Below are 14663 nucleotides of genomic sequence, written 5' to 3' on the forward strand. Positions count from 1 at the left end.
TTCGATGTCAAATATTCCCATTTCATCAGCTATCAAATATGTCATTTAAAAAATGTGCACCTAATCTAAAGCCATATGCTTGGAAACACGTCGTGACCCAGTAAAAGACTCGTGTTACTGAACATGCAATCCTCAACTCTGACCTTAAATCTAATCTACCGTGACATCTCTTGCACAAATGATGGCAATTTTACTATAGACCATATAGAGTGAGGCACATCTTCCTTTACTCCTCCCCTGGGACCAAGATTATTTGTACCTTATTCACCACTGCTGTTTGGAGAACACGCCGCACTTGACTGATTAATTAACATATTTATCTTCACAAGTACTGTAGCTTTCATGATATCTGAAGATTATATACGTTGTGATCTCCTAAAAATGATATGATCCGATAACCCTATTCAGACTTTAAAGCACGAAGATGAGTAAATAAACATTCAGAGGATAAAAACATCATGACTGGATATAGACTTCAGCCTTCGGTTATACAATAGCTGCAGCGCACTGGAGCTGGGTCGTTCGCAAACTAACGGGTCCAAAGGAACGGTTCATCAAAATGAACGGAACGACCGAGGAAAGAATTCTAAGGAACGGTCTCTCATAGATAACTTCAGCCGGGCGTTCTACTTATAGTTTCGGGTAACGGGGAACGGTCAGTGCACGTCGGCCGGTCTCGTTCCAGCCTCGGTCCCGTTCCCGTCTGTCTCGGTCTCGCTCGGTCGGACTCGTCGCAGTTACACTGCCGACTGCTCAGTTTAGCAGTTTCGTTCAGTATCAAGTTGTTCGTTTGTTCACTGCCCACGCCCATTCTAGATCTGTTTCAAACCTTTTTTGAACTCTGAACTTCTGGTTCTTTTCGTATTCTATTCAGCGTCCATGACCGTTAATTAAAATGTATTTTATAATTACGCAAATTACGTGGTATGTAATGCATATATCTTCTTAGGTAACAAATAGGCATATTCAGCTTACTTCACTATTTCGATAAACTGCAGAAGAAATACTTGTAACAAGGCAAGATTTGTTTTGTTATCACACATGCAAAGGAAGTCGGCACGGCACACACGAGTGGCCATTTTCCGTCTTTTTTTGATCCAAGGTAAAAGAGCATGTTCACTGTTATGGAAGGCAGACTTACTTAACAACCGTATGAAGCCCGCGCTCCATAATCGAGTGTCTGGTGTCACATTTTGTAAAGAGAATGCGATAACTTCTACAATATGATTTCAGTGGTACAGGGTGGCGCACAAAAAAACGGCCCCGAGTAGCAGACTGCTCATTGTCGCCCACCAATCGTCATCTATTGTTTCGATGTTGTTTGCATTAGCTTGTTTGTTATTTATTCGCTGCCTAATTATTACATTTTATCTATTCTGCTCGTAGCGGTCAACAAATCGTGCGTAATTGGCGAGCTGTCTGTACTCGGGGCCGGTTTTTCATGCGCCACCTTATATTATTTTACTGCGATCAGCTACATAACACTAGAGTTGGCTACAAGCGTGTGAGAATTCTCTTATGAATAAAAACTCTGTACTCCAGGGGGGAGGCAAGTGCCCCCTCTTGGAGCCTTCCATCTTCAGTCACCTATGCTGTTAAGTTTCGCCGGTCACTGTGGCCGCGCGGTTCTAGGCGCTTCAGTCCGGAACCGCGCTGCTGCTACGGTCGCAGGTTCGAATCCTGCCTCGGGCATGGATGTGTGTGATGTCTTTAGGTTAGTTAAGTTTAAGTAGTTCTAAGTTCTAGGGGACTGATGAGCTCAGATGTTAAGTCCCACAGTGCTTTGAACCACTTCCAAACTTCCTACTAATTTTCAGTTTTTCATAAGAACCATATACCAAGCACAGGTGAATGGTGAACGAGTAAAAATGAACGGTTCCCAAAAAAGAGCGATCACCAGTGAACTAGTTCCCAAGGATGAACGAGTTTGCCCATCTCTACAGCGCACAACTACGGCTACAACGAACGTGAGTAGAACAACACTGACGCCACAAAATACGGTCCTTGATACAGCGCTAATGAACACTAAAATTAAAGAGCATCCAGAAGAAAGTACGGGAACTGCACGGTTGCCCACAACAAACGACAAATACGATTTAGTCCGCAATCTTAATTAGCTAGAGCGCTCAGGCTGGTACATAGATTCCACAACCGCCCCACTCATGCCCCCCCCCCCCCCACCCCCCCACATCTCCCTCAGCAAACACCCACAGAAAACAAACTGACTGTAGATACATAATAAAAGCTTAGGCCTATTACATTTAGCGCCTCTGAAAGCGCAGCTCGCGACCCACTGATTTCGAAACGGACGCCGGCGGTTGGCCCCAGCGGACAGCGGGGTAGCGGGCGAGCGTCTGCTGGCAGGCAGGCCGCAGCAAAACAATCGCATCGCTGTCCTGTCACAACAGCGCGCGGCCGCAGTCGGCTCGTGCGAGTTATCGCCACTGTAAAACGTCGGCACGCACCGCGCAGCCGTCCCTGTCTTCCACGGCAATACTCTCGAGACCTACAGCGCTCCGTAACAGCGAGTATCTACACGGACTAAAATATACATACTTTTTACTCCCTTCCTTTTATCTCTTTTGCTTTACCGATTCAGTTGCATTTATTGTTTTCTAGTAAACGTATCGATTTCAAAGCCACATAACTCCATCTTCACGCATCGGGATATGAATACACATTAGTTAAAAGCAATTACCACATAGTTCTTAGCATGTAAAGTACTAATATGCTCACTGTGTAGATATATTCGACAAACAAGTGTCCAATAGATAATTCTAGACATTTCATCGGTTCGCCTAATAAAAAGTGTAGAACCCAAAATTCATCGTATTGCACATTTCAAACCTTCTATCAAGATTTTTATGAGTGCCGAAATATAAAGTGTGCGTTTGATCACTTTCTGTAGATGGCGGGGACTCTCCCAAAATAAGGGCAAGGGGAATGGAGGGTGGCATGACGAATCCAACTATTGCAATCAGTCAGTAACAACTAAAAGAAAGATACAGACTCCTCTCACCGAAACTGTGCTACATATAATTATGTGACGGGTAAATGAAGTCTGTATTAATTTATATTTGCAAGCAGGAGAGGAAACCACGGAGAAATATGGAAAAGGAATTAAAATTCACTGTGAGGAAATAAAAACTTTTAAGATCCTTTTAAATTATAGATTTGAATCTCAGTACAGTTGTTAGCCTTTTGCTTGCATTATACAGTAACAAAAATTTACAAGACGGTCACTGTGATTTCTTGAAGCAGAGTGTGCCTTGTCTGTTTAAAAACTTTGAAGTTTACTGATGACATAGGACTCTGAAATTCTGTTGAATGGGATGGAAAATGTTTTGAAACGATGTCAAAGATGAACATCGACAAAAATAAGGCAAGAATAATGATTGCACTCGAATTAAATCGTGGAATGAGACACCTACGTAGTATACAAGTTTTTTTATTTCGGAAAGGAAATAACTGACGAGGGCACAAGTACATAAGATAAAATATACTTTGGCAACAGCAAAAAATGATTGTGCGAAAAATGGTTTTGTTAACGGACGTGAAAAGTGGGTAATGAACAGTGCAGACAAGTAAGAAACAGAAGCTTCTGAACTTACTTTTACAGAAAATTGCTTAAGGTCAGATGGGTAGGTCTAGCAACTAATAAAATTGAACTGCACGATCTCTATGACACAATTCGGTGGAAAGAATGAGTGGGTTGTTTGGCCACATCATGAGGCAGCAAGGAATACTTAACGTAGTAATGGAAGAAAATGTGGGAGATAAAAAATTGTAGCGCGAGATGAAGGCTTAAAGCAAGCTGATGTAGCACTAGGAGGGCTAGTTATGCGGATGTGATGGGACTTGCTTAGGAAAGATTTGCAGAGAGATCCGATTCAAAACAGTCTCACATCTACTGTCATGATTCATTGCCACTCATGTACCTATAATTGCAGGCGTTAACCTACATGGCGTTTTCTATAGTATTCTCAGGTATCTTGGTGCTTCTAAACGAGCCGCGTAGGGGCAAAAGTTACACGGGCTTTTGGAGTTGGGCACAAACATGGAGGGTAGAGGGTGGATTTCGATGACATAAATTCGGCACGGTTCTTTGAGATCCGTGTTGCTAGTGTTTAATTTATGAAACCAGAAAGACGCTTAACGTGAACCATTTTCCATGCACTGTATTATTTCATGACAACATAGATTCATCACTGTTAATATATTTCAAGCAATGTCGGACTACATTACACTATGAACAAGGGTTAAGTAAATATAGCGGAAGGGTTGCAGCTTTACTGAAGTCAGAGCTTTCTATCCAATCATCAATATGCAGAGAAAAAGCTTTTGAAAATACCAATGAATGAGCATTGCTACAGTACCTTATATTATGTTGAAGGCACACCATAGCTTACGTATGGGAACCACCAACGAGACTGATTCAGTAGTTGTAAAACAATAATATTCTGGAGAAACTGTGACTTCAGATTCCTGCAAGATTTGTTCTCTCTCTCAACCTATACAACTGGGCACAGTTGATAAAGTCTGCAACAGCCGTACTATGGCGCTCTACTTTTCATTCGATTAAACTGCAAGCTATAATATATGTGGAAATTAGGATGACAATGCTTGAAAGTTTGACACCGAAGACCATTAGGTTCTTCAGGAAAATGAGGCATTAGAAAGAGCGTCAACATTCCCTGGAATGTAGTGTTTTTTTATTATTATTTTATTTTTACGGGGAACTAGACGATGAAAAATTTTTAATTACTGCAGCTTGCTCTCAGAAAATAAACTGTTAAAGCTAGTAGTTCTAATAACTTTCAAACATTTATTTCACACATACGGGGAGAAAAAGTGGGGCGATAGAATAAACTATCATATGTAGAAGACAAGATCATCACTAAGGATACAGGAGAAACGGACGCAATCGTAATAAAATCTGAATTGTCTCGACTGAAGGCAAAAATACGAGAATGCACTAACTAGAATCTATTTAACAAAGCGTAGCTACAGGTAGATGAAATACAGGCAACGCTGATGGTGCTTTAGTTCGAACAAGTTAATCATGACCTCTCATCAAGGAGCAGAATAACGTAGCTCAAAGAGAAATATAACACGACACAGGGCAGAGCAACTTGGTAAATAGTGTAGGCCTATGTAGTTATAAAAAAGGCACATAATCATAATTTTAGAAATGTACACAATAATTTCACAAACATACGGTACAGTCAACTAAACATGAAAGTAGTATACAGTCAACTAAACATGAATCTAGTAATACACAAAAGATTTAAAAATCGCTCATGTAATCATTGATCGATGTTCTTTCCCAGTCGGATGGGGAGGGGGACGCAAGGCAAAGTTAAAGCCAGTTTTAATCTCCAGTAATCCAATAGTATTATTGTGAGTACTCATCATACGATTCACGAAACGACGAGTACCGTTTTTTTGTGAACAGATGGCGCATTTATAAAGTTGACTGCTGTCTGTTGATCTCCAAGCTACATCAGAATTCCTAACAATGAAGAATGTCATAGCCTATAAATGTGAAGATATTATCATTTCATTTTAGTGTTACATATCTCCTTTAACACTAAACGAGAGATCATCTTTACTAAATAATCGTAAGACAGGAAGTTGCATATCGAAAAAGTAATACCACCTAAACTAAAAATACATCTATGTAAATAAACTGTGAATAATTATTTTACAAAACAAACCCACGGAAGGGTACGTAAATTTATACGTGCAAAGAGCTTTGTTTGTGATGGAAAATGGAAGGAGGGAGCCCAACAATGATACGGACCCACTTAACGTTGCAATATTATATTAAAACTCCAATGGAAGCGGCGAAAAGGTTCCATCAAAAATATGAATATGCAAATGGAAGTTTTTTATGTGCGTCATTAAAATACCATTTTCGCCACAACCGTCCCTCACCGAGACTACTTGTCCCACAGAAATTATTTAACGAAGTTACCCGAGGTTTTCCACAACAATAGTATGTCCTGCTATTAACATACGCCGCATCTCAATTATCAGCTTCGGGGAAATTTTTGACTTTGTACAGTATTAAACTTTATCTATCTTCTAATTTCGAGATAGATGTAACGTTGCGTGGCGGACATGATTTAGCTCTTGAGTGACTAACATCAAAGAAAACGCTTGGTTATTTTTTAAGGCTATAATCTTCACCAAGTTTCTCTTTTTCATCTATTCTAAAATGTCCTACATGAAAGAGAAAACATCTAAGCTCTTTATACATTGAACTGCATCCTGAAATAAAAATTTATTGTATTTGCATCATTTTTATTCATTTTCTTTACCCAACGCAACTTCGTCGCTTAACGTTCATATCTGTACCGTCTACCTTTATTTCCTCTCAAGAATCTCGGCTGATGCATATATTAATGTGTGTTATACACGCTACAATATGATTTACGGTGTTCAGAAGTACTGAAGCTAAGCTTCATTATATTAACACGCGCGAAACTGACGCCATGCAGAAATAACACAATTTGCAAAATCTCTGGTAGCAATCATCTGGCCATTACGGCTTGGGAAAATAACTAAGTTGTGAAAATGTGAACAATAGTTAACAACAAAGTTTTCACAAATAAATGCCACCACACTGGTTTAACATTGTCACGAAAAATTTTGCCACCTTCGACTACAGTCTTAATTTTTTTCAAATACTGTACAGTTTTTCAAAGCACTACTTTATCTTTCATTTAGCAACAGAAATGTCAACAGAGACGACTAACGCTTTCCTGGATCTGCGTGGACGTATTAATTCTGAACGCCACAAATAAACCTCTAAAATCTGAACTTAAAAAGACAATAATTTGCTGCTACTTTGCGCAGTATACCGAACCACGCAAAATCTACTGAAGAAGCTAGTCTCTAATATTTCCCATAGCAATTTTTCCCCTGTAATGTTTTACTGTTTTCTATAGCACGATATAAGAATCTAAACAAATGTTTATTCACTCACATTCTCTCTTATCAGAGCAATAGAAAATCAACGATTTACTTTCCGAAAAAGTTAGTGATATAAAGCACGGTCTAACAGAAGGACCACTGTACCAATTGTATGTTATATTCTCAAACAAGTTGCATGGAAGGGCTCTTCCCTCGCTATATGTCGTCATTGTGGGTAACTGAAATTAGTGAGTTGAACATAACAGTTATTTTACACATTCTCTATAATCGCTAGTCATTTTCCAGTTTGTTTCTGTTTTATTGCTTACTACTGTCCTTGAAGATGGCATTTGGTTGTTACTTGAAGACATACCATTACGCTGATATTTTGAAAGGGAAATACACCGGTGTTTTCACACTCTTCAATAGATATTTAATTATACTCGAATCCAGTACGCACTTTAGTATATGTTAATACTAAGAGCTGGGGACAAACTCGTTTTCGGCGAGATATTGGTAGGAAATCATGCGTTTGTAAATCCTTCGAACATTGCGCCCCCCCCCCCCCCCCCCCCACACACACACACACTGCACGAAGTTATCTGCGTCGTAAACAAAAGCGGGCAATCTGGAATAATGGTGGCTACCAAGAAAAACTAATAGTTACTGGTTGCCCAGCCGTCCACCCTGAAAGCATATATTACAATAAAATGCATAATAGTGCACTTCCAAATAGAGATCTACCAATGCAAATTTCATATTTCAATAACATTTTATAAACAAATGTCGGGAACTAACGTAAATTTTGAACTTCACACACGTCAGTATATTGTCTCTTAAATACTTGTGGCAGGCTATTCTACAAATAAATTACGCGTTTCTCGCTCATAGTGGGATACTGCAGTCGAATTTCGTTACCACAGTCGTTGTGTCGTCCTCGGCCTTTTATAAAACGTGATCACTTAATGCGCGCTCATCGCCAAGTCTGAGCAATGTATTTAGGAAACAAGTGGCGAACAAATATGGATTTCCAGTTTTCTTGCGTGGTGCACTAAAGTTGTCTGACATATGCAAACATGAAGCTTGGTATTACTGGTCAAGACGCCGCCTAAACGGATGCCAACGTTTCAACCAGTATCTGGAATGCTGCAATAATCTACGGCCCACGGCTAAAATTTCTCTCTAACGCACCATCAACTTTAAACACGATAAATTTCTTTGTACTCTGAGTTTAATCCAGGTACGACACATGAATTTTTTACCGTGCAAGACATAAAAATCTTTAATCGTTTTCGATAACGTAACATCTTCAAAGCTGCAATCCACATACTTCTAGCACAAGTGCCCTGTCGTTCTCCATTCTGACACGAAATTGATTTTGAAACAGTAAAATGTCTCTGTAAAATTGTCTAAAAACGTTTACTGACAGTGAACCGCAAATGTCTGAAGTGCCACATCCCAATTCTATGCTGGTAAACAACATGCAATCCATTATCGGCAAAATGAAACAAACTGAAAATCCAGAATTTACTTTCTCAGCGAATTGGATACCTCACATCTCTGAGTTTGCAGTAAAATTAATGTTTCAAGTTTTCCTTTACGTTTCGATAATTTTCCTAACGTTTCTAAACTGACAACAGTAATTCGACTGCAAACTCTGTAACTGGTGACAAGAAAGAAATCAGTGTGATCGCGTTTGTATCCACGGTTAGCCGTAAATGGTTGATATCTAAAGATATGACGACGTAATCACAAAACGGCATGCGATCTGTAAGCCGTACACACAAAAAAGTTTCACGGAAAAACAAATGCTTTAATATTGTTGTTGTTAAACGTTAAATATTTTTAAATGATCTGAAAGTGTAAGCAAATTGTACAAAGCTGTACACTTACTAGCACAGCGTGATTAATGAAACAATCCGCGTAACAAGTCTGAGCAAATCCGCTTTAAACTGTTTAGAATGCAGTACATCGCACTGATGCTTCCAAGTGAGAAACTTTCACTGCTATACATTACACTGACGACAAAAAGTAGGCACCACAGTTGCTAGAAATATTCACAGTTGCTAGAAATATTATTAGTGAAACGAAAATTTATCTGAACATAAAATGGGAAGCAGTTTCAACGAGCTAATTTCAGAGCATCGCCATTACGCCAAAGCTGAGCTATATTTTAAAGAATTATTAATTCTTCATGTGTTTCTAAATCCAAATGGTCTTCTAAATATTGTGTTCTCATGCAAAAACTATCAGGTCTGCGCCCTACGAACTAACGCGCCTGTACATTATTTGGAAACACAAATCCAGTTTGTGGTTGGTCTTTCATTCCAAAGAATTTAAAATAATTACACAGGTTCTAAAAACGATTCGCTGATATTTAATTTCCAACGCTCTGATTCATTTGAACAAGACTCGGAGAGTTTGATACCTAAAGTTAACTATTGCCAGATTTACGATATATTTTAAAACGACACATTTCTTAGTAGTATTTCGAATAACATAAAAAAGCAAACGTAAGCTATTACAGCCATCTTTACAAACCAGTATCGCATGTGTGGGGGTTGTTTACTAACTTGCAACGTGTAAAAATAATAAAGTTCCAAATTCTATTGATATCTGATCATTTCAACTTACCTTTCAAATTGTATAATATCTTTCTTATATTCCCGAAAATTTAGCATCTTGGCGAGCGTTTACAGTTACCACTTAAGGGCGACTTCGTGTCCAGGAAAGATGAAAAACGTGAACGGCATTAATCCAAAGAACACGAACGTGTCGTCGGAATAAAATCAGTTCTGCTCATATTCAAAATATTTACTATACAAGCCTCAGTTTTCTTTCAACGCTGTTAAAACAGCGCAAATAATAGAAAGCAAAATTACATGCACTCATTCTTTACGACATACTATTTTACAGGAGTGAATATTGTGAGTATAGAAGTCGACCGTTACTTTTTAAGATCGTCAGAGAATATAACAACCGTAAATAGTTTGCGCTTGTAGCATCGCTGATATTTCTGACACGTGAGCTCTTCAAGCCATGATGCAATGTAAACAGCTCCACGCATCTCTTTTTTTTACGTAACAAATACTCAGCGATCATTACAAGTACTAATGACGCACGCTCTTGACGAGGGTCATACCATTCCTGCACACAATAATTTTGAATCCGTCTTGGCATTTATTTAATATTTGGGGCAAACCGTAGGCAAATAAAAAAATATTGTGCTGCTTATCGAATGTTTCGCAATGAAATGCAATCTGACGAGTTATTTAACATGATCGATGCACATTCAACGTTTCTCAAATTTTGTCACATCTATTTAAAAATAGAAAGCGTGGAAAGGTAAACTGTTGACAGTGGAAGCTTATGTGGAGGAAAAAGGTATACATACTAAAAAGAGGCCCGTCCTCTTATGGGAGTAATTCCTGCGACTGACCGATCATAAAGCGAACCCGATTTACGCTAAGCTTTACGACGCTCATTCATTATTTATGACACGTGACGGTAACCACCCAGCGGCGATAAATATACCTGTCGCATCCCCAGCGCTCCCCACGCAGCGCGGCTACACAATAGGCGACTTCTGGTACAGATCATAATTTTACACGCTTGTTTTTTATTTAAGGTTACCACCCTTCCGGAAACACAGGCACTCTTCCATACTATTACAACTTCGTAGCTCTAGCTTCCACGTCTAGTTCGCCGTGACGAATAAATAAAGAATGTGACGTTCTCTGTACCTTACAACGTGTGAGGCAACGCGACGTATCATGTAATAAATAACCTTTAACTCCGGGTGTTATGACGGTGAAAAATAAATAAATAAACTACCAACTCCTGATTTCTTTGTTCAAAATGGTATTTATATGGGCTGTTGGAACACATTCAAATGTTGCTTAAACAAATACAAACAGGGCGTAAATAATATCAGCAATAAAGATTTTGGGGTAACGCATTTGTGTAACTGGTGAAATTCATTAGTACGTTTCCCCTCGGTTGTCTTCCGGACAACAACGTTAAAAATTCCAGAGTCGTGTACGCTGATGGCCGCCAGCAAGTTCTTACACTGAAGAACAGCTCAGACTCGGTCCCTTCATTCAAATCCTTATTGGAGAAAAGAATGCACTGCTGTATACGATTTTCGGGTTAATCATTTGACTACAGATTGGAGGTATGAAAAAAAAAGCGATCAGGCCTTCATACTTTGCTACAAATAATATTGTAGTAACGCCAACTTTACAGATATTTAGTTGACTGCCTTAAGATTGTGTTACGTCGTGAAAGAGAATACGAACGATGTTTTAATATTTTACAAAACCGGTTATGATGTGCTTGTGTAGAAAAGTAAACAATGTAGTCCTAGCTTCATGAAAGGTCTAATAACTTTGTCAGTGTTATTTAAGCCTTGCAGAAATGTTAATAATCTGTTACGCCCAGAGAAAAATTGTTAGGGGTTAGGTTAAATGAAAGCTATACAGGTTTCATGTGTACACTGTACTGTCAATCTGTGGGTCGCTCCTGGCACTGCAACAATGGTACGTGACGACACTAATCCCACTATTGTTATTAATGCAACGTTCTTCAGAATTTGCTTGCCACAGTCTTAGGCGTAATTTGCACAACACAAAATCGTAACCGCGAATAAAAACAAACTGGTATAGCCATAGAAAAGATACCTGCGAGGTGTAAATCTGTACCATCGACACGACGTAGATTTCGCTTGTAAAGTACAGTCACAGAACGAAACTGACCACAAAAGCCGACCGCGGGAGATGGAAAAATCGTCTTATGGATGTCTGATCAATGAGTATTGTTTTTACAAGAAGCGCTTGTTTCTAGAAAAGGTTACACACTAACGTTTAGTTTTTCCAATAACATTTTAAGCAAATTATACGCCCTGTGGCATTAAGTTTACAAAAAGTAACACACCAAGTGGAAGCAATATGTAAAAGTCTACTCCACAGCATAATTAAGTTTTCGAGCATTTCCAAAATAAATGATGGAGTACTGTCGGACTGCAATAGGAAAACGAGCGATCTACAACAAAGGCGACGTTTTCGCTCTGCAAAGACTGTAATTTCCGTGGCACGGAGATAAAAGTTCGTCTGAGCCATTCGAAATAGATTACTTAAGAACTGTTAGTATGAATGGTCTATGATTATTCCCGTAATATACCATTAGCTATGTATGTTTACCTGTGTGAGTAGAAGAAAAGTATGTAATGATTAAATAATAAAGTTACTGAACGCATATGTTAAGTGTTCTCAAGTGCAGCACAACTCGTTTCGATGATTCATTCCCGTTTTCATATGTCGAGGGAATTTAGATTACTTGATAGTTGCAGGCTGTCCAAAAACATCGTTTATTACTGATGAAATTAGGAAACGTTTGTGTTTGTTTACAATGTGAGAAGATATGAGAAACAGAAATAAAGCGATCCTGACGCAACAAAACTGACCTAATAATCAAACTGAAGCGTAATTACTAGTTTTGTAAGAGTAATTCACGATTTAAAATGAAACTAACTGAAAATGTTCGAAATAAAGACGTGTTACAGCGGCGTGTCTACGAAGAAATCCGCAAAACTGCGACTGCATACGTAACAATCAGCATAAACAAACATGGAAAAGACAATATTGTCGCTCGAATTACACGAGACGTATCCTGAATAAAATTGTTTTCACATCAGGTAGTCAAAGCATGATGTGTCACTTCGATTGGTGTCTTACACGTTTGAGGCATATACATCAAGTTGGTTTCTACGTGATTGTCGCTACAAATGTCGATACTGATGATTTTCTTTCTTATTATAAAAAAGTTAGGGTATTTACTGTGTGTGATTAGCATTTTCAACCGTACAACTAAAGCAGATGTAATGCCCACTGTGTTTTTACAGTCATTGAAAACGGCGTTGTAACTCCGAACGCGTTGAACACTAATTAGAAAATAAAAATTTTGTGACTGGACGCGTAATACTATTAAATAGTATACCCTAACCTATAAGTTACATTCACGGTCAGTCCGCAAGCTGAAGTCTATTAAGCAAGCAGCTGCACAACTAAAGCACTATAGCACTACAAATCATCGTCTTGACGACCGAGAAGTTGATACAGCGTACTGAGTCTCTGCGCTATAGAAGTGAACGGCTAGGTGGAGCCACTACGGCCTGCACGTAGGGGCAGGGAGGGGAGGGGAAAGGAAGCATGGCCCACGGGCGGCCGGAGGGAAGGGGGGCGGGCGCGTTATAAGTGCGGTAGTTATTACAGTGCGGGGCGCCTCGTAAAGTTATCGGCCAAGTAGGCGTCCAGGCCAGGCCGGGCCGAGTCCGCGGCTGGACGGGCAACAGCGCGTCCGCTGCCGCTGGCCACGCCGCGCTTTCACCGCCTCGCTAGCTGGCTGGCTTTGTCAGCCTCCGCCGGCGACCTTCAGCGCCGCCCCCGCCCCCTCACCAGGCCGCGGTCACGCGCGTGCACGCATAAACACCACACCGGCGTACACACCACACTTCTAGCACGACACGCTACGGCACACGCGCTGCGGCAGCCAAATAAACACGCAACAAGACTTACCGAAGACGGGGCTGTGGTCCGATCGCGTCGCATTCTTGCTTGAAGAATAGCTCTGCCCGGGTAAGGAGCCGCTCTTTTCCTGGAAAGAAAAATGAGGATCTCACACTGCTCTTGGTCGGATTTTTGTTTTCTAAGGCAATACTACTTAGCGCAGGGGGAAAAAGAAATGGGAACGGGACAATCAAACAGGTAAACTAGCTATTTCTGCCGTTCACTCTTCCGTCGGCACCGCACGTCACACGAACTGCAGGCATTTTCGTGTGTATTCACACGCACTAATCACAGGCAATGAACACGTGCGCTGTCCTGTCACTACGCAGAAGCACACGTCGGTGAACAGCCTACACACGCAAACTGCAACAATGCACTGTTTCCAGCGACGTTCAGGCACAGATCACAACACTAAGCACGGCGTGACAAATGGATCAGCTACCATCACATTCTACAAAAAGACATCGACTTTGATGCACGAGACGACCTCCGCTGGTGCTACGTACCTCAGATTCTGTAAGGTCTATCAAGCTACTTTTCTCTTCCGTCAAATTCTCGGACGACCTCTTCTCGTCTTCTCCCTCATCTTTGAATACTTTTACTTCGTCCGTGCTGCCCAGGTCATCGCCGCCGCCCCCACTACTCACATGCGGCATCTTCAAAACACACTTTTGGTAAAAGACACCGATCTTCTTCCCCTACCCCCGGGCGCTGCACGCAGTAGGGGGGAAGAGAAAGAAAGGAGTTCCGAATCACTCGGCCAGGCGACCAGCTGCCACAGCTCTGCCTGCCGCCGAAGCGCGAGCAGCCATCCCCACTGAGTACTTGACTGACTGAGACTCTCTTTGGCGCCGCGTCCGCTTTGCAGCCTGCGCCGCCGCCGTCAGAACGAGGCTCCGCGGCCGACCAATCAGCGCGCCGCTTTGATGTTGACGGCAGTAAGGGCTTCCCCCCCTCCCGCGCTCGCTGTGTGCGGACCGCCTCGGCCGCGGTAATGGCAGCCGACCCGAAGGCAGCCGAATCCGTCCGAGCGTCGCCGAGCGAGAGGTGGCTGCTGCGAGTTCGTCATGCTACCGCGACTGGCCAGCAGCGCTGCACACGCTCGTCTCCTACCCGCCACCCCCCAGCCTACCTCATCGGAATGTATGCGTCCGTGGACTTCGGGCACGTCGCAGATGACAT

The 14663-nt window shown here is 41.1% G+C and overlaps 1 protein-coding gene across 1 annotated transcript in view; it reads right to left on the reverse strand.

The window, feature by feature from the left end:
• Positions 1-14381, reverse strand: part of LOC124593962 (protein pangolin, isoforms A/H/I/S-like) — a 251504-nt gene extending 237123 nt beyond the window's left edge. Inside the window, exons 1-2 of the mRNA XM_047132310.1 lie at positions 13988-14381; positions 13491-13569 (exon numbers count right to left, since the gene is read on the reverse strand). Of these exons, the coding sequence (XP_046988266.1) occupies positions 13491-13569; positions 13988-14137 (229 nt within the window). The 5' untranslated portion in view covers positions 14138-14381. The remainder of the gene's footprint in view (positions 1-13490; positions 13570-13987) is intronic.
• Positions 14382-14663: the final 282 nt, after the last annotated feature.

This window comes from Schistocerca americana, chromosome 2, assembly GCF_021461395.2.
Source record: "Schistocerca americana isolate TAMUIC-IGC-003095 chromosome 2, iqSchAmer2.1, whole genome shotgun sequence".
Lineage (NCBI taxonomy): Eukaryota > Metazoa > Arthropoda > Insecta > Orthoptera > Acrididae > Schistocerca > Schistocerca americana.